General features: G+C 41.2%; 1 protein-coding gene across 2 annotated transcripts in view; it reads left to right on the plus strand.

The window, feature by feature from the left end:
- mgat5b (alpha-1,6-mannosylglycoprotein 6-beta-N-acetylglucosaminyltransferase B) overlaps nucleotides 1-21636 on the plus strand; it is a 115609-nt gene that overhangs the window by 52262 nt on the left and 41711 nt on the right. For both annotated transcript variants that reach the window (XM_079643325.1, XM_079643326.1), the window contains exons 4-8: nucleotides 119-228; nucleotides 2547-2620; nucleotides 4067-4234; nucleotides 9867-10031; nucleotides 15614-15783. In XM_079643325.1, coding sequence (XP_079499451.1) covers nucleotides 119-228; nucleotides 2547-2620; nucleotides 4067-4234; nucleotides 9867-10031; nucleotides 15614-15783 — 687 coding nt within the window. The remainder of the gene's footprint in view (nucleotides 1-118; nucleotides 229-2546; nucleotides 2621-4066; nucleotides 4235-9866; nucleotides 10032-15613; nucleotides 15784-21636) is intronic.

Here is a 21636-nt window from a genome sequence, read left to right on the forward strand (position 1 = left end):
TTCTCTTTCTTACGAAGCCGCCTGATTGCAGTTTGAAGAGAATTTAGGACATTACAAGATGGTTGTCGCTGAATAGTCTCTATGTTTGTTTAGATATTCTCTTTGTTTGTTTGTTCAGGATTCAGCCTGTAGGGCTCGTGGAGCGGATCCAGGCTATAGCCCAGAACATGTCCGACATGGCAGGGAGAGTGGAGCAGATCCTACAGCGCAGCATGGCCGGCAACAAAGGTAAGATTTAAAAAAACACACACCTCAAGAGGAATCTTGTAAAAAAAATGTTTAGCAGACTACTCTAACTAACCAAAACATGGGTATACCTACTGCTGTTTTTGTTTGTTTTGGTCATTGTGTCTTTGGATTAACTTCAAAATAGATTAAAAAAGGATATAATGATAATAATTATAATGACTATAATCATAACTATCTTAATTATCATAGTTTATATTAAAATATGATGAGAAATGAAGCTGTCTTGTACATGGACCTCTAGGATTTTTTATTTTCTATTTGTTTTACTTTATTATTTTATTTTCACCCTGGAAATGAGTGTATATGTGTACACACCTATATATATATGTATTACAATTCTATATATACATACATATATATATATATATATATAATTGTGGTTGTCTGTGTGAGTATTTAATTACGGAATTATCTTTTTGTCTTTACCCTGCAGCTGGATGACTAACAGGAGGGCTCATTATGAACTATGCTTTCTGCCCTCCCGCTTCTACTAATTCTGTTTGTTTTTAGGATGTTTAAACTGTCCAATTGTTGAAATAGTAGAATACTAATTTTAAATACAGTGAAAGAAAAAAAGATGAATTCCCCACTGTCTATTTCAAATCCATCCAATCTGAAGACACTTTTCCCTGCTGCCCACATAAGCCTGACCGTCAAGCCTGGATCCAGGTGCGCCCGAATGCACCATCTATGTGTTCTTGCTGGTTGATCATATAGAACATGACAGATATTATTCACAGCACATTAGCCCTTCGAATAGCAAACTACTGTGTGTGTGTCAGGCTGTGGGAGCTGTGCTCCATCGCTGCTGCCCTATCATAACCACACGACTACAGGACGCTTAAATCATGATGACGAATTACGGCCTAGTTAATGGGATCTGGGCCTGTCAGCTTTCTTTATTAGCCTTCACTCCCAATTTCTTTATTGGGCACAGAATAGGAATCCGACAGCGAGTTTAATTCACAATTCAATTCCCCTCCTGTTTCCCGCTACATTGAACTTTATGTCTATTGCCCTCACTGTCTCATTAAAATGTATCAGATAATGTGTCTGTCATGATGCCTGCTATCATTTAAGTTAGGCGGATCTGAACCTGGCTAAGTTTTGACAGCGGCATGCAATAGCGTTTTTCATCGTGAGACATCTGTTGTTATCGTGGTAATCAGACAGAATGGCTGGCAATTATTTGTCCCTGTTTGTGCTCTTCGATGCTTGGCAGGAGGCTGGCAAAGCAGCTTCAACTTCTCCTTTTAATTAGCCTCACTAGTGCCGGGCTTCAAGGAGAAGAAACGAGGGAAACGGAAGGAGAGGAGACGCAGAGACTAAAAGGAAAGATAGAGAGAGAACATCGCAATGAGACGGAAGACGGATAGAGGATTAGGGAGCAAATAAGAGGGGGAGATTGTCCTTTTTATGAATCATACTAATGCAATCTATCTATAGTAAATCCAGTGAGTGAGTGGGTGGGAACAAAGACTTGGCCGTTCAGCCCGGGATGACAAGCCTTTACAGGAGCTTGTTAGCTAGCTCTGCTCTCTAATTTGTCTCTGTTCATCCCAAAGCCTCCATCTAGCTGTAATGTGAAACGCAAACAGACCAAATGCCAGAGGGAAGCACCGTAAGGACCTGTTTGATCAATACAAGCCCTGGAGGTCCAAGGCTGTCGTTAATGCTATGTATTTATTCATATACAGTATGGAGCTGGTTGTTGTAATGCAACATTCAACCTTACGTTAAATCTGACATATTGACAGAATTTCTAGATAATAACTTATGATTTATTATTTGTATAGCACCTTTCAAAGTGCTTGATAAAGAGAAGAGGAATAAATCAAATTGGATAAAATGCTATAGTTAATGGAAAAATAATATAACAAATACAAATTAGAATTCAATAAGAAATTAAAAGAAATAAGAGTTATATAATATAATTGTGATTTATTATTATTATTATTATTATTAACTATTATTATTCTTTTTTTTACTTCAAAGGAAATATTTTTATATAATATTTATATTTTTATAGATTTATTAAACTTTTACTAAACAAAAATTAATAAAGAAGGTAAGGGAATACAAAACAGATACTTTTTTTTTAAATTCCTGATAGATTTAAAAACACCATATATATATATATATATATATATATTCAATGTACCTTGCAAGCATTTCTTTTTTATTTACTTTTGTGTCTGTGCACAAAAAACACAACGATGATATTTTTCTCTGATTTGTCCTGATGTCTGATAGTGTGCTGTCTTTGATGAACAACTTGTACTTTTTCTTCTCTCCAGTCAGGGATGGAACATTAGCACAATGTGGGACTCCTAAAGACCCCCGTTATCCAGACTGTCTCAGCAAGATGGATGTAAGTTTTCATATCTCACTTAAGTCCAAATCGTTTCACAAAAACAGCGAATAGCCCGTGTCCTCGCCTGGCGCCTCACCTTGGTGCAACATACATTGTGTACAAAAAGATAAGAGGCTTTTTTGGGGAGAAAAGGGTTGTCTCAGTGACAAATTGTTTCGAGTCACGGCAAAAAAAAACACAAAATGGAAAAGATAAAAAAATGACATATATGGTTTTATAAACACACTACATATTGTATTTATACCTTACATTGTGTGAATAAAAGCCTTTTAGCAACAGCAGAAAATAGCACTTTGTACAAGGCAAGGCAAGTTTATTTATATAGCACCTTTCAGCACACGGCAATTCAAAGTGCTTTACAAATTAGAATAAATACAGCAGAAACACATTATAACATGGCATTTAAATCCAGGCATTCAAAATCAAAGATAATAAAAATAAACACAACATATATAGAATTCATGAAAAAGCCATACTGCAGTGTGGATATAAACAGCTCACTCAAATGCAGCGGCAAAAATATACGTTTTTAGTCTGGATTTAAAAGTATTAAGAGTTGCAGCGGACCTGCAGGATTCAGGGAGAATACAGGCATAAACAAAACAGTATGTCCAAAGTGTTCCTTCTATCAACATTTGGAAATTGGTGAAAAAAACTCAATATTTCAGGACAAAATGTGTGAAAAGAATCTTCCTTCCCTTTAATATCACAATAGTTCACAAGCAGAACAAGATTTCTGTCGTGCAGATATTGTGTCTTCTAACTTTCTTGCTTTTTCTGTGCTCTGTACTTCCTGCTTTCGTATAACTAACAGTTTCTGCCATTTAGTTTTTCTCTTTAACAGAAAACAGCTTAAGCTTCAGTCGCAAAATACTGAAGTCCCTTTCTCCTGGAGGCGAATATGGATGATCCTTTAGCTCTCCCTACCTTCTTATGACAGCCATCCAGCCTAATGTTGGATGAGCCTAGTGAGAAAACCAGACGTTTTCACTAATAACGAGTTCTCTCTGCTTCCTCCTCTTGCATATCCACTCTTTGCAGCCCACAGTGCATGTCAGAAAATGAGTCATTTTAAATAAAACCCGCCCTCTCTCCTTAATCACGTTACCCTGCCGGATGACCTTGTCAGATTGTTTTGCTGACTTACGTTGCATGCATTAAGACATGAAAACACTCAATTATCTGGAGTACTTGAGCACAGAGGTTTATTCAGCCCGCTAAACCCAGATATAAATGTAGCTGATGGCTGCATGCACCTTACAGTAAAGGACCAGAGGCATCACATTAAAGATAAATGTGAGAGTGAAAAATAATAACATGCCCATTCAGATTCAAAATTATGAGACGACACACAGGATGCTTTTAAGGCAATCTCTAGTCAAATATCAATATGTCCGTAAAGTATACTCCTTAAAGACAGAATTGTGTTTGTTTGTCTTCCAGTGGATGCACGCTCGTTGGACGTCGGACCCTTGCTATGCCTTTTATGGTGTAGACGGCTCAGATTGCTCCTTCCTCGTCTACCTGAGCGAGGTGGAGTGGTTCTGCCCTCCACTAATCTGGAGGAACCAGACTGCTACACCCACCTTGAAGCCTCTGCCCAAAAAACAGGTAACCATAAGGCAAGCCGTGGGGTCGGATTGCCCTAAACCTGAATTATTTCTAATGGCCAGCAGGGGGCAACTCCGCTACTTCCATTTGTGTGGATGTCTATGAAAAACTACTACTTCTCACTTGATCTATTACCTCAGTTAACCTTTTATATGAATAGTTTGATGTCAATTATGGTCCAACTTAGAATGAAATAATAAAGCAACATATGCTAATGTTTTAACCACCTGAAAATGTCTCATGTTACTACACTCATGTTAAATGACAAAACAATATTTTAAAACCCTAGTCACACTACCAATAGGTACCATTGAAGTGACTATGGGATATTTTTCGATACAGTCTATGCACGTAACACAACATTTGGTTTTTTTGGATTGCAAAACAGTAGGCTGAAAGGAAAAGATAGGAACAGAGCAACATTTTGACGTATAGGTCAAATAATAACTGCAGTCTAAGTTCCCCAAAAGCACAAGCATGGCCTGTTGCATGGCCATGACCTGTTTCCCAAGTGTTGTCCAACAATGAGCAAATACTTGTCTCTGCACTAGAGATTGTTCTGTTGTCTCAAACCTGTTCAGTGTGAAGAGAAAATCCTGGGGAAAAGAGAACGTTTTTTTTTAAATATTCACCTGAGAGTTCGAAAAGGCCAAGGTGCTGAAACAACTTAGTATATATTTACATATATTTTACATTGTTCACATGCCATAAAAAGGCTTAAGCAGTGACAAGGAATGAGGTATACATCTGAAACTAAACTGCCAAAAATGTTCTTAATCAATTGAGCATTAAAAATGACAAAGAAAAACATCATGGACAGAATGCTAAACACCAATGTTTACTGCCTCTGTCGATTTTGTAGCTTGACACCGATGCTGCAGAGTGCTTTAAACGTATTCTCCAAGTACCAGCAGAGCATTTATCACTTCATTTCCTGATAAATAGCTCCTGGGAGATTCTAAATACCCACTGCGGATCGTCCCCTAGAGGTGCTGCCTGTCACTCCTAGTTTTTTTTGCTTTTCCGCATCATTCCCTTCTTGTTTTCTGCATCAACACATGATGCATTGTCCTTACATTCACTCCTCAAGGTTTATCCCACCATTAGCCCACCCCCCCCCCCCACCCCTCCACTTTTTCTCCCCAGAGTAACGTACAGCCGGCACAACGAGCCTTGTTGTGAATTCATTCTGCAGGTCTACCTTCTGCTCTAATTACCAGCATGTATTCACTGAGACTAATCCCAAGGCCTCCCCTAGGTACTCTGCATGTTGCTGTGCCGCACACCGCGTGCTCCTGAGCCATCCTTCCCCCCGCAGTGTGAGAGTACAGTTCAGCTCTGCACATTGATTTTGTCTCTGAGAGGATCTTGTGTATTTCACAGAGGCATAGGCAGTCGTTTGGGTGCACCAGGTTCTCTTTTCTTCTGCATATTTGTAAGTACGCTGTGCTCCCCCATGCAGTAACTCCATTGATTAATACCGGCGCGCTGGTGGTGCAGTATGGTGGGCAGAGGAGCAGATGTAAAATGAGAACAGACTATTTATGAGGATGATCCATGAATCCCTCAGGCAACGTGTCTGAGAGGCCTAGCCGCAGGGCATCAGTAGATAACAGGATATGACAGGCTCCTCTAATAAATAGGAAAAACTTCAAAAAACAGCCTAATAATGACGTTTTTTAGTGTTCCACCATCTCTGCTTCAGGCTATGTTGTATATCTGAATAACAGCCTGTTGTTTTGTGTTTTTTGGTGTAAAACATCTGGACTAATGCTGCTTGTGTGCATCTTGTATGCTGCTATCATTTATTGTTTTTTACCTGCTGGAAAGCCTTTTGAGTACTGCTATTATTAGGGCTGTACCACATATAAAACTTCTATAAGAATTATGATTTGAACTTGAAAAACAGACACATAATACAAGGGTTTTTTGAGTAGGTTAAAAGAGAGTATCAGTAAAAAAACTGCACTTGAAAATAATAAACTGTTTTTGTTTCCTTTTTGAAAAAACAACATTTGAAGCGACAACATTCCCAATAAATGAAGTTGCCTAGAGGCTAAACTTGGCTCATGCTGTGACACCTTACATTGAAAAGTCCGTACTAAAGGTAACGTTTACGATGTTTAATAAAGACAAAAAAACGTTAACCCAGGTAGGACCAAACGATCAACAGAGAATATCAGAGCTCAGCTCCCCCTCTTTGTCATCAACAAACCCCACAACAGCTGCCCTTAATATCATAAACTGCACCCATGTGACAAGTACCAGAAGTGGTCAATTACAAATCTGGTTGGTGTTTGTAATTATGTTAATAATAAAACAATGGCTTAATGCTTTTTGGCTCTTACTATGTTAACTTATAATACATAATTGTCTCTTATTGAATTATCCTGAAACCAGCAGAAAGGCAGAATACTCTTTGATATTTTTGTTTTCATTGCAAAAAATGTTCAGATTAATTCACCATATGTAACAGTATCGCATGTTTCTCTCATATTGACAGCCACAGCAACTATTTAAGATCTCACTCGGTTGCTACTTAAACTCCTGAACTTCCCCACAGTAATTAACAAAGGTCCATCTTATCTGACCTTATCACTAGTTCCTAACTTTCCATTGTTGACTTTTTATAGTGGCATCTTTTTAATTTGACTTTCTTTTATATTGGTTTTAACATATGGGGGCGGCATCCCAATTTGGTTGTATTGTTGGCTTGAACAGCAGCATAATGGCAATAAAGTATCTCATCATAAAGAAAGAGGATTTGGGGCCATCGGATAGCTTATTGGCTAACCCTGACGGCCCATAGGCGGTGTTCGCTGATAAGTACGCAGGTTTGACTCCTGAGCCACCAGAACATTTCAGGTGATGAAATCCGCTGTACCTCCCTATTCCAAAAAAGGTGCTCTCTGGCCCAAAATTATCTTTAAGATAAGATAAGACTTTATTTATCCCGAAGGAAATTGTTGTGCCAGAGTAACAAAATACAATAAACACAATAAACACAGCAGCAAAAAGAGCAATTAAACATCCACAGACAACATGAAACGTAGAAACATAGAAAGTCACACAATCAATGCAATTATTATGAGCAGTATTTAGTAGTTATAGTGCAAAAATTAAAACGTAGTGGCAGTTACGTAATTGCACGTTATCATAGTATTATTAATAATACTAATAATAATAATATGATATAATATTACACATAGTTATATATATATAGCAGCGAGTGTATTGCAGTGATGGAACTTACAGTATATTGCACATAGTGCTGGTGTGGAAGTTCTCAGTGCTCTTTACTTAGGGGTGAAGAGTTAAAGAGTTTGATTGCCACTGGGAGGAAAGACATCCTGTGGCACTGTGTGGTGGTTATGGGTGATCTCAGTCTATGGCTGAAAGTGCTCCGGTAGGAAACCAGTGTGGCATGCAGGGGGTGAGACCCGTTGTCCAGAATGCTGAGAAGTTTCCTCAGCATTCTCCCCTCCGACACCATTGCCAACGACTCCTGATCCACTCCCAGGACAGAGCCTGCTCTCCTGATAAGCTTGTTGAGTCTGTTGGCATCAGCTGTCTTCACCCCGCTGCCCCAACACACTACAGCAAAGAAGATCATACTGAAGACCACCGAGTCATAGAACATCTGCAACATAGTGCTGCAGACGTTAAAGGACCTGAGTCTCCTGAGGAAATACAGGCGACTCTGGCCTTTCTTATATAGGGCGTCAGTGTTTTTACTCCAGTCCAGTTTATTGTCTACGTGGACGCCCAGGAACTTATAGCTGTCCACAATGTCCACATCCATGCCCACGATGGTAATTGGGCTTGGGGCGGTACTCCGCTTCCTGAAGTCAACCACTAGCTCCTTAGTTTTTGTGACGTTGAGCTGCAGGTGGTTCTGACCGCACCACTCCACAAAACTTTCCACCACACTCCTGTACTCAGCTTCCTGATCTTTGCTGATACAGCCCACAATGGCAGAGTCATCTGAGAATTTCTGCAGACGGCAGGACTGTGAGCAGTGTCTGAAATCTGATGTAAAAACTGTGAACAGGAAGGGAGAGAGGACCGTGCCCTGAGGAGCGCCCGTGCTGCTCAATATAATGTCAGAGGTGTTATTCTGCAGCTTCACGTACTGTGGCCGAGCTGTGAGATAGTTGGTTATCCAGCTCACCAGTGGAGCATCCACCTGCATGTCCAGTAGCTTCCTGCTGAGCAGGGCAGGTCTGATGGTATTGAAAGCACTAGAAAAGTCAAAAAATATGACTCTCACAGTGCTGCCTGCCTTCTCAAGGTGTGTGTGTACTCTGTGCAGCAGGAAGATGATGGCGTCCTCCACTCCAATACGAGGCTGATATGCAAACTGCAGGGGGTCTAGTGATGGTGCGACCACTGTACGGAGGTGTTTAAGGACCAGCCTCTCCAGCGACTTCATGGCATGTGATGTCAAAGCCACCGGTCTGTAGTCACTGTGTGTGCGTGGATGTATCTTCTTCGGCACAGGAACCAGGCATGTTGTCTTCCACAGGGCAGGGACGGTCATCATGTCCAGGCTCAGGTTGAAAATGTGCCGAAAAACTGCACACAGCTGAGTAGCACATCCTTTCAGCAGACTGGGGCTGAGGCCGTCAGGCCCTGCAGCCTTCCTTGAGTGTAGATGGCTGAACTCTCCCCTCACGTCCTCTGCAGTGATGGTAAGTGGGGGCATGCACAGTGGGGTTGAGAGAGAGCCCTGGTCGGGGGGGGGGGGCATGCGGGATGAGATGGATGAGATGGGAGGAAAGGCTCCCTGGGGATCACAGGGGGTGAGTCACAGGTGGAGGAGGAGCTTGGAGGAGGGAGGGGTGGTAACCTCATCATCAAACCTGTTGAAAAACAGGTTTAAGTTATTGGCCTCCTGTAGATCTCCTCCCTTCACCTGGTCAGTCTTGTTTCCATACCCAGTGATGGTTCTCATCCCACGCCACACTTCCCTGGTGTTGTTTTGGGCCAGTTTACTCTCCAGCTTCCTCCTGTAGCACTCCTTGCCCGTTTGTATTTCCTTCTTCAGTTGTAACTGTGCCTTCTTCATCTCCTCCTTGTTACCACTCCTGAAGGCAGCTTTTTTCCTGTTAAGTGACGCCTTGATGTCTTTGGTCACCCAGGGTTTATTATTGGAAAAACACTTAATTGTTCTGGCGGGGATTATATTGTCCGTGCAAAAATGAATATAAGAAAGAAGAAGAAATGAGACACTGGTGTAAAAAATAAGCCACTGTATTCTGTACATTTCCTTTCCAGTCATAGCCACACCCCACACACACTCACACACTCAAATCCAGCACCAGACACTTTGTACGCTGCTTTGGACAATCTTGCACTAATGCACATTTCTCAAAGCTATTGAAGTGACTGTTAATTTGTATATTTTGATTGATTGTTGTGCTTGTATTTATGTCTTAATGTGTGCATATGTATAAATGTGTCTGTTGATTGTGTATATATAGGATATACATATTTGTATACATATTTTTATATATTTGTATTTTTGTATTCGGGATTGTTGGGCACGGCATTTCGATTTCTCTGTCTGTACACACAAACTGAATGATTGACAATAAAGTTGACTTTGATATTTACTGCTCCTGTCTTCCAGGCTGTTTTCCAGTCTGACATCGGGGCTCTGCTGGAGCAGGTGGGCACGGGGAAGGAGTCCCTGAGCTTCATGAAGAGGCGCATGCGCAGGATGGCAGCGCAGTGGGCCTCCGCTGCTCGACGGCTGGATGACAGGCTGCGCAGCCACTGGAGGGAGCAGAACAGGGTGAATATGAGCCACACACACACACACGAGTATCTTCTGCACACATCAGAGGATGAAAGCTTGGGAAAAGAAAACAAATCCTGTGTTTGAAACCGACTTCAGATGACAAGCCAGTAAAAAGTACTTTTTCTCAGTTTCAACTTTCTTGTATTTCCGTAACTCTGGACACATATTGCTCCGTTCCAAATGTACGCATAAAAGAGGGGGGAAAAAGACTTTCAGTACAGGATGTTTTGGTTCAAACATCAGACAGTCAGAGTCCTTTAATGCCCACCAGCAAGGCTTCTAAGCATCCAGAACAGCTGTGAGTTTGTTGGACCAAAATGTTCTTTTATCTGCAGCTACTTGGATGATGAGATACAGACAAAAGGCTTTAGTGCCCTCTCTACTCTGACATTATCAGGGACATTTCCACAAAGCCTGAAACAGCGCTGCTATCAGACATAAGTGACATTAGATCCCTCGTGGCATAAATGTTCGAGCCTTAAATACATAATTAGTAAGAAATTGCAAGGAATTAACCCAGAAAAGTGTTAATAGTGGAAACACTTAAATGTATGTGTTCACTAAACATGACACTATAATATTGTGCAGGAGTTCTTTCCAGGATGTTTGATGTATGGATTACACATCATTCTTAGTTTATTGCTCAAATATTCTGCCACAGGGGTACTAGCTATTGCCTGGAGCTGCTCAGTTTGTGTGCTCCAGAATTAAGTGTTGTGTATATATAACCTGTTGCTAGACTCTCAAGCAATCAATGAGGTTGGTTGGTGTCAGACCCACAGAGATTATAAGAGTATGAAATTGAAAAACAACCATAATGTGAGAAGCTTTTACCGTGGTTCTCTGTCGTAAACACTCAAAAACGTACATTTATACACAGCATAAGGTTCCTTAGCACTCTCTTTTATGTGGGATAATTTCATGACTAACACCGTAACATCTTGGCACACAACAACCTTGTGATGACACCTTATTTATAGCTCGATATAGGTGAGCAGAAGATGGGAGCATACTGTATAGTCATTTGAAAGATTGAGAACTTCACACCCCGGTAAACGTGTGAACAATACTGTATGTACAAGAGTATCAAATAATCTACAATAATTATATTGGGGATTTAAACAAGGAGTGATGCAGACAAAGACAACTTTTCGACGATTCAATCCAAGAAGCCTGATTTGATATAATATTATATTATTATATAATATTCTCAAAAAGAGAAGGGATGGTTCGGACTAGGGATGCCAGAAACCGACCATGATCAAATTCAAAAATCGGACAGCCCTGGCGAATATTAATCGATTATTCGCCGCCGCAGACCTAACCCCCCCTCAAAAAAATGTTTTGTAGCTACACACATTTTTTTCATTTGCACTTGTCAGTTCGAAGTAGATCCACGAGGAACTCTTCTTTGAACGTACCTCTTTGTTCATCTTTAGTTGTTTTGTTCTCACTGTTCTGTATATCGCCAATAAATCAATCGCACGTGTGACGGAGAGGGTGTGCGCAGCTGGCTTCCTCCAAGTTTACAGTAAAACAAACTGGTGGTGTGACCAATGGCCATTTACAATTATTAATAATATTACTATTATTAGCATTAGTCTATATTTTGGTTGAAACTAAGCCAGGAAAAAAAAGAAAAACATAAATAATAATAAAAAAATATATAAATAAAATCTAATTAAAAAAAATAATTTTCGATTCTGGAGACTGTAACGAATATTCCAAAATCGAATAATAGCTGGCATCCCTAGTTTGGTCTTTATGAAACAAAGGACCATTCCAAATTGGCTTTAAAGGGGGGCTTAAGGATTGATTTTTAAATGAAAAAACAGCTGCTGTTGTAGGCTTTGAAATAATTGGGAAACAGGCAGGGGAAATGTAATGGAAGAAGATCCTGTTGCATTATGGGAAGCGTAGGATCTAGTGTTTTGGGATCTAACAGGTCAGGATGGCTCAGCCTCTGTTTGGATGTTTGTCATAATTCTTTTTTAAAACTTTTATTTCTGGGTGATAACATTATGGAGGTATGAAATTTAATTTCTGGATATAATCATTTTTAAAACTGTCGCCAAGCTGTATTCATCCATAGAGTTCATTTCCCCCCTCTTTACATCATGTATTATTGTGGTTACCTAGCTCTCCTTGGTGTTTAATCACATGTCAAAGCCAGCCCCCCCCCCCTCCCCCCTTTTAAAAAAAATGGATTGATCCACCATACATTTTCTGCGCGCAGATAGACATACTATGAGCTGGCAGATGGTATATTGCTTTTTGATGTTTGAACACAGCAAAAGATGACTGCTGAAAACAACTGAGAAATAACCAAAAAGGTGCAAGAAAGGTTAGAAGGCACTTTTATGGTTTTTGGGGTGTTTCCCCTAAATCCCAAAGTTCCCCCCTGCCTGAAACGCCTCCATTGGACTCCTTAGTTTACTTCCGTAATACCGTGACATCACTATGCAACACTCGTGCTTTTATCGGCTAGTGCTCCAACACATTGTACATTATAGGCTATGGGGCGAGACATCTCTAAGCGATTGACCAATCACAACAGAGCCGACCAGCTAACCAATCAGAGCAGACCGGGCTCTGGTTTCACACATAGGGTGAAAAGGAAGGAACACACGTATACTCAACACATGCCAACAGCACTGCAGGGAGGAAATGTACAATAACCTAAACATTTCTATGCGTATGAAATGACTCATTATTAAAAAAATAAACTTCTCCAAAGGGTATTTTTGGTATCTTTCACCTGATCCCCATTCATTCCTTACATCTGGGACATGTTTGCATGCATGTCTCTGCAGGGATTATTAACTTAATAAAGCTCAGTCATTATATTTAGTCATTGCTTCAAAGCGGCTGAGGACAGTTGTGTAGATCTCCGTTTAAACAAACTAATAAGATGTGGACAGCTCTGCTCAAATCCCTCTGTAGCCAAAAAGCGGCTTGATACTCCAAAAGCTGAAATGAAAGACATGCATTTGTACCGTTTTGCTTTTTGTAAATTAGCTGACAGTATCCTGTGTGTTTGTTTTTCAGTTGGACGAATCAAAGCACTTTCTGTTAATAACAATTGATGCTTCCTCGCAACTGGGGAGCGGGCTTTTGTTTGCTGTAATGATTTGTTAGACAGTAATAGTTACTGTCCATTAACCAGACCCTGCAGGGCTTGGCTTCCGTCGCAGAAACACTGAGTGCTGTTGAGAAAACACAAATTGTTTTTACGGACGAGCGATGGAGAGTCTCTGGTCAACCTCTCTGTTTTCGGCTTCCTGTTCTGTCTCCCTATTAGTGATAATAATCCATATTCAAGGTCCACTTAGTAACCATGAGATATGTGAGTAAGAAGTCGTTAGTGTTGTGTTTCATAAGGTTCTTTATGAAACCTGAATAACAATGCGACATGATGATGAAGGACCACACAAAGCTTCACAAAGGTTAAAATCATACCTGCAAATGTCACTTTAGCTGCTGATGCTGCCTTTCTCTTCAGCAACATGCTTATTTCCCATGGCGTGTCAGCTGAAGTGGATTATTGTGCATATTGTTCTCTGGGTCGGTATAGGAACATCTTGAACAGGAGTAAGACACTATACAGAAGGGAGACACTCATGTCTTGTTTTCAGCCTCTGTTATTCAAACACCTGCAAACAAGGACGATTAAATATCTTGAACAGCACTTTTAAGGGCTCCATTGATGAATAACATAATGTGTAATTGCTTGTCCATATGTGTTTGTGTATCTGGAGTGCCTAAAAACCTTAAAACTGTTAAATAAGACAACCCAGTTTAGGCTTTGGCTACCTCATCAGAAAACAAAGGGCTCTGCCGGCCATTAGGATGCGGCTACCCTTCCTATACCACATGAACGCTTATTACAATATACAGACCACGATATGTGAGTTCCTCCGCCCATGCCTTGAGAACTACCTTTCCAAAGGGAGCCATCATTTTACAATAGGAGGGTGAATACAGATTTGTTTACACAGACAGTTTGAGAATATAATGTGTTGTTTGAACATTAAAGCACATAAACATGTTCCTTAAAGTAAAAGTATCAAATTGTCCAACATTTTAGCCCTGTGTATTTTATAATTCACATCACCCCAACTCCACAAAATGGAGATTTCTGCCACCCCATATTGGCTGGCTCTGACGTTGGGGCTCATTGATGTACACAGACCTGCAGGCTGAACACCTCCGTTGCTCACACATGGGGAAAATCCATTGTGTCAGCAGTGTATTTTTTATTGGATTGGTATCAGCAAAGTAACTGGATAAAACAATGGTATTAAGGCCACATCTAGTTATATTTTTAGGCCTGAAAACACTCACCTGAAAACCAATCTTTAAAAAGGGGTTGACATCTACAGAAAACTCACAGTCACACCTTGTGACAAATATGTAGATAAGTGTGTGGTTGAGCTGATTAAAAAAGTATTTGTACGTTTATTCAAACTCAAATTAATCGTTTTTTTTTTTTTTAAATGCTGCCATCTGTTAAGGAATCTAATTGCATTACATATTTGACAGCCTAGAAGTTCCAACCTTTCCCATCAGCAATTAAAACGCTTGTGAATCGTTCTGCATATCAATTAGCCCTCAGCAGGTCAGTTTCATTTCAAGTCGATGCACAGTTGATTGTATTTCTCGGGAGTTGAGTTGATGTGACTCTGCTGTCACTCTTCCTCCTCGCTTTCATTAGACACACAATTCTATTTCAAATCTGATCACCGATCCATGCCAAATATCTGAATTTATTCATTTGTGAAACCTTCTGGAGCGTCAGTGAAAATTGCTCTCACTACATCTCAATTATTCAACACACGGAACTGTGAATATAAAGATTAAAACATGAAGGAAATAAGGCTCTACAAAAGTGGTTCTCAACCTCTTCAAGACCCCCCCCCCCCCCACCCCTTTCAAAAAGAAAAATCCATCGATCAACCATACAGAGCGATGGACAAACTATGTGCTGGCAGATGGTATATTGCTTTTTGATGTTTTAACACTTGGCAAAAGATGACTGTTGAAAAAGATTGAGAAAGAACCAAATAAGTTCAAGAAAGGTTAAAAGGGAATGTTATGCTTTTTGGGGGGTTTCCCCTAAATCCCAAAGTTCCCCCCTGCCTGAAACGCCTCCATTGGACTCCTTTGTTTACTTCTGTAACACCGTGACATCACTATGTAACACTCGTGCTTTTATTGGCTAGCGCTCCAACACATTGTACATTATAGGCTATGGGGCGGGACATCTCTAAACGGTTGTCCAATCACAACAGAGCCGGCAAGCTAACCAATCAGAGCAGACTGGGCTCTGGTTTCAGACAGAGGGTGAAAAGAGGTGCTGTAGCACAAACATGAGAAAAAAAAGCACTTGTCGAATATATTAAAGCATGCAAACATGTCATAGTAGAGGCACAAATTACAATTATGAACCATAACATTTGAATAATAAGTCCTCTTTAAAACAAAAATGCTCACAGCGTATTAACAAAACCAAGCGCTGTGGTGCTCTGAATACTTTCCATTTTCCTTGACTTATCTCCTTTTAATTTTGCATTTAGATTCTCGTTCATGTGGGTTTCCTGACAGAGGAGTCTGGGGATGTCTTCAGCCCCAAAGTGCTGAAGGGGGGTCCTCTGGGTGAGATGGTGCAATGGGCCGACATCCTCACAGCCCTCCATGTGCTTGGGCACAACCTCAAGATCTCATTTTCCCTCAAGGAGCTTCACGGGTGAGTTTGCACTTAAATTATTCCTCTCTGGTCATGTTATGTTCTCACTTGCTTTAGGCAGAACTACTCCAGTCAATGTTCAACACTGTCTCTCCCATCCAAATGTAATGTGAGATCTTCAGGGCATCAGTGCATGGACCATCCGTTGTTTCATTCTTTTTGGCTTATTTGTTGAGTGAAATTGCTTTGCTGTTCATCCTGCAAGCTCTGCAAGTGATCGGCTGCCGCGGCGCACTCTGTTGCACATCACCTTCGGCCGCACAGATAAGCTATCTCTCCTTCTTGCAGAGAGTTGTTTCAGCCCGAGGGCTTGACAGCATCTCTACAGTTTGTGCACCTCCTTCCTGCCTCAGCTCACCAGAGTGATAACGGGCTTGTCGCTAGTCATCAAAAACAAAAGTGCATATGCCAGTGGAGGGACACAAATATTTACCCAGCGTGCCTTACAGTCCCACCGAAAAGACGGTTTCATCCAAAAATAAAAGATTATTGATTGTGACACTGCAAGGTGCAAAAAGAAGGCCCCATACGGGTCCAGTTCTTTCTGCCTGACAGTTTCCTCGACGCCGTGGTCTTTCAGAAACGCTCGGGCTTCACGCTGGCAGGTAAGGAAAATTACTGTTTGTACAAGACGAGAGTTGCTGTCGATTCTTTTCTGCCTGTGGGTGGTGTGAAGCCGGAGCAGACATGGCTGATGATAATACGGGCTTGTTATCGAGCCCTGTATCATAGCTACGGGGCAGAGTTGAGGGTGTTAATGAGTTAGAGCTGCCCTTTGATCTTACATTTCCACCTGTGATGAAAAGCTGCTTTGAGAAAGGACTCTGGTGCGGTGAGGAAGATGCCGCAGCGGGAATGCATCTGCTGCGTGCGCTATTATTTACCCCACTAATTGGTGTCATGGTTTATTGAATCACCGAGGTCTGTCTCTCTTAGGAATACCATCAGAAATTTCGGACTGGCCTTATACTATCCAACATTGTGTGTGTGTGTGTGTGTGTGTGTGTGTGTGTGTGTGTGTGTGTGTGTGTGTGTGTGTGTGTGTGTGTGTGTGTGTGTGTGTGTGTGTGTGTGTGTGTGTGTGTGTGTGTGTGTGTGTGTGTGTGTGTGTGTGTGTGTGTGTGTGTGTGTGTGTGTGTGTGTGTGTGTGTGTGTGTGTGTGTGTGTGTGTGTGTGTGTGTGTGTGTGTGTGTGTGTGTGTGTGTGTGTGTGTGTGTGTGTGTGTGTGTGTGTGTTGAGATATTTCATCAGTACATTTATATGAGTGCAGTGGTGTTCCACTCGGGCTCCATTAGACCCTTTTCATCAGGAAATGAAATGCTCAGCCTCAGAGTAAATGTAATGAAAGGCTGAAATTGAACCCAAGTGGATTTATCAGGCGCAGGCCATATTCCCCCTCCCCACTAAACACAACCCAGTGTACATATCCCACTCTTTTTTTATGGCCATCTCAAATTGGCCGGTTAATGGCAGATGCCGAATATCCATAAATCCCTTCTCTGTGGCTGTTAATGAATCGAAAAAAAGGGAACATTTCTCGCCATCCCCGACTCTCCCACACGCTATCAAATTGACAGATCGTTATGTGGGTTGTGCTCCCACAGATTCCCTCAGGCTCGTATCTATGTACATGTCCTACTCTTCACTTTCACACAAAGGCATTGAAAAAAGGAGCTTAATATCTCCGAATGGCCTGCTGCGGTTCTTACTCGGACAGGATTGTTGATATGTTTAGCGTCTTCTCCGACAGACAGATTAGCCTCAAAAGGAGCTTTCTTACGGTGGGTGTCAAGCTGTTGGTTTGCAGCATGTAATTGCCTCTGATTGGCAACAATCATGCTCTCTGGTGGCTTCACTGAGTAGTCACTTTGGCTGTCGTCTTTCCTTTGTTGTCCTGCTTTGAGAAATCAGTTATGCTCCGACATCTTTACTCTACCAGATCCTGCAGATGCTCCACTGAGGTGCTGCCTCTGAAGAAGTCTTCTCGCTTTCCACACACTGCAGAATGTCTTCGAGGGATTCACTGATCCAACTCTTTTTGAAGTAGTGTGGTTGTGATTGTTCAGTTAATGTAATTATTGTACATCAGCCGGTTGTAGGGCTTAGAGAAAATCAAATATCATGTTTGACAAAATAGCTCAATACCCGCAAATGTGATTTTGATTAATAATACTCAGAAATGTGGAGTGTCGGTTGGTGACCTGCAAAACAAAAGATACTCAAGGGCTAATTAACATGCCTACATACTTAAGTAAGCTGGTGAACGTGTTAAACATCACCCCTGCTTAACTCCCCCCATTTCAGCACGCAGTGTGAGCATGTTAGCATGCTGATAGCTGCATTTAGCCTAATTACAGTCTCACAGAGCTTCTAGCATGGCTGTAGACGCTTTCCCTGCATTATAATGCCATAAAATAATAACTTGTTCCAATACATAGTATGTCAAATGCAGTGTGCCAAAAACACAGCAGAGATTAAACTGTGAAATTCAAAACACTTCCAACTCTCTTATTGACTTGCATCTTCAAGGGCATATGCTTAAAGGTGGGGTAGGTAAGTTTGAGAAACCGGCTCGAGATACAATTTTTGTTATATTCCATGGAATGCTCTTAACATCTCGATAGCAATGAATATCTGAAGTGCTTTGACAAAAAATACATACAAAAATGTCATCTGTGGAAGCCGTAGTACTCTAAAAAGCACGACCAATCATTTTATCCGGGCCGGCTAAAATGATTGGATGGCCTACCTGCCTGTCAGCCTTCCATCTGTGCACTAACTTATCTCGTTCCCTCATTGGTCATGTGCGCGTTCGTGTGTGTTGGAGGAGGGGCTCTGTGAGGAAGTGGCAGATTTTTTCCGGTTGTGTATTTTCAAATTCTAGCGCACTCGAGCTGGTTTCTCCAAAATGACCTACCCCACCTTTAACTGCAGGTCAGAGTCATCAGCAAAAACGAATCACTTTATAATCTTTTCTGGCTAAAGATTTCCCTTTGACAGGAAGTGGGTCCTGCTGTCCTGGATTTAATGTAATTGAGGTGGAGACAGAAGTGTTTGTGAAATCACTTCTGTCAGTAACACCGGCACCTGTCGCAGAGTGATGGGAGGACCCTGGGGCATTCTGCAGAGCCAGAGACAGCTGTCAATTCTGCTTGGGGATCTCATCCCCACCCAGCGCGACACGGGTAATTAGCCAGCGACAGAGCAGGGCGTCTTGACACCTGAGGATCGATGGATGGGGGGAGGACGGAGGGAGAAAGGAGAATAAGGAGGGTGGAGGTATAGCTGCAGTCTGTCAGGTTTAGAAAGCTCTGTCTGCAAAGTGAAGTGTCTTTGTGATCCAGAGATGGGTCTCTGTTGGCAAAATACAGAATGTACTCTTCCAATATCAGAGTAGCACATGATAACAAAGGCCCTACGTAGCTGTGTATGTAACAGGATGTATGATTACATAAGAGCGTCAGGAAACAGTGTTCTAGGCATATGATAGCTATGAGACAACGATTAGTATGATGATTCAGCCTCTAGGGAGATAGACATATGACAAGCATGATCCTTTCTGACGTGGGTCTTAGCTAATCTAAACTAAACATTGTATACTGCTTTGAACCGTGTGACTGAATAACTCCCTCTCTTGTATAAAGCATGTGAAGGACACTATTCGGTTTTGTCCCATATGCTCTGTATGTGATGACTACTTCCATTCTTGCAAGGATAATAAATACATGTATCCTGACACTGAAGTTCAAGCCGGTGACGAGTGATATTTTCCTAACAGTCTCACACTCTCAGCCTTCTCCTTCTTACTCACGCTCATGTCATTCTGCTGTTTTTTAACATAGCTCTGATTTAAGACGCAGGATTGAGCCCTGCTGTGCGTAGACATTTTGCCGATGGCAGCTCTATACCAATTATGTCTAGTGGGCTTTACTTGACAAAGCCCATTAACACACCTTCACCTTGTTTCCCCCGGAACAAACAGACGTGACTGAATTGTGTGATCAGTAACCCTAAGAAATTATGAATAGATCAAATCTGGGGTCAATTGTCTCTTTAACCCATCAGCCTGAACAGTGGAAGTAATAACAGGTATATGCAGGGCACTCCTCAAGTGTAAAACTCTTGAAATCAAAGCTGTCTTTATCCTCGAAGGCTTCAACAAAGAGCCTTATTATGCTGCCAATCTCAGGTTGTGCCTTTCCATAAGTGCTGATGCTCTCTCACCCTGCAGCCTTCTGATTGATGTGCCTTTGTTTCTATGCTTTGAGATGAAAAGAAAAAGACAGCAGAATTGAAGTTAAAAAAAAATAGCCAGTGTAGGCCACTAGCGAGATAACATCATAGGGTTTTGTCTTCAGCACAATGTTGTGTGGTGATGTAATTGAGGTTAACAGTAAAGTGCTAGCTAGGGATAACTCAAGAACCGAAACTTGAAAACGTGACAAACTTGTTTTTCTACAGTGCCTGCAACCTTTACTTTAAGTTATGTACCATGGTGCTCGAAACTGTAACGGTTTCCTTTTTAGATGCGTCAAAATCAGAATCAAAATAAATGATATTATGCTTATTGGTTTTCAAAGCAAACATGTCTGGACCGAAGGTTTTTTTTCCCCTACTTCCTGTTTTCATAACAGCTGTTGTCTGTCAGTGCATCCACTTCTCACTCTCTTTTGCTAACACTGGCTTTTAGTACATTTTTAATCACCGACTTTTTTTAATGAAATACCACATTTGAATAATAAATCATCAGGAGAGCTCAGGCTAGCGGTTAGCGGCTAGCGGTTAGCAGCTAGTATATGACATGTTTTTGACTTTTCAATAACATGCATTCAAGCTCTATTCAGCTATAATGTTTAATGGGCTGAGATAAATCAAATTGTTGCCATGTGTTTGTCGAAAACCTATCTTCTGAAGAGTTTTTTTTTGTTTAGAGTTGTTGGAAGGAGATGTTTTTACAGTAATATAGAATAGATGATGGAGAGGGAATTATGATCTGTCACATTTCTGAACCAAAAACAATATTCAAACAGTTATAAAGGAAGTTTTGTTCTGTGTTTTTGCAGTTGTATCGAGACTGTCACAAAACTAGAGATTGTGAAAGCCCTTCATTTTGAAAGCTTATGGAGAGTGTAGGTGCCAGAAATAGCCACATACTGTACAAGCATCACTGTTCTTTTACAAATTTTCACAAAAAGATTGTTATTTCAACCGCAAAGGTCAAAACGAATTTCCCCTCAGATTCCCTGTGCGCCCTAAAATTGTTATTTTTCTGCAGCATAAGGACTTTGTTTACTGCCGTTAAAGAAAAAATGAGGTCCTCTTGTGATGTTGACAGCTTCCAGAATAGAAACTGAAGAGAAAAATGAGGAGGAAACACAAACGAGCTGCTGGTTTAGCAATTAAGTTCAAAACAACAACACAAAAACTGACCAAAATGTACCCCGGACGTTCTTTTCCTCATAAATACAGATATATTTCCAGTTAGCCTTATTTAATGAACACTAAAATAATGAGCCCTAGTTACTCTTTATGCATATTCACCCTCTTTCAACTCAAAATAAGTAAGAGTGTTGCTTGTGCACTGTTATAGCACCTATTTTCACCATCACGTACTGCACATTAAAATGGCCCATCAGCTGTATCTGATCACAACAGAGTCAACGTGAGTTTTCTCTCCTATTGCAGTTTCAAGTGGTCGATTAGCATGCCAGGCTCAGTTCCCTCTGGCAGGCCGGCTCCACACAGTGACACATCATCTCTCTTCTGTGCCCCTTTTATTCCCCGCACACTGTGAAGCCCTCCCTCCAGCAGCTTGCAGTAAACCCCTTGCCCCCAGCATCTACTCCTCATATG

This window comes from Notothenia rossii (genome assembly GCF_949606895.1).
Source record: "Notothenia rossii genome assembly, chromosome: 8".
NCBI lineage: Eukaryota > Metazoa > Chordata > Actinopteri > Perciformes > Nototheniidae > Notothenia > Notothenia rossii.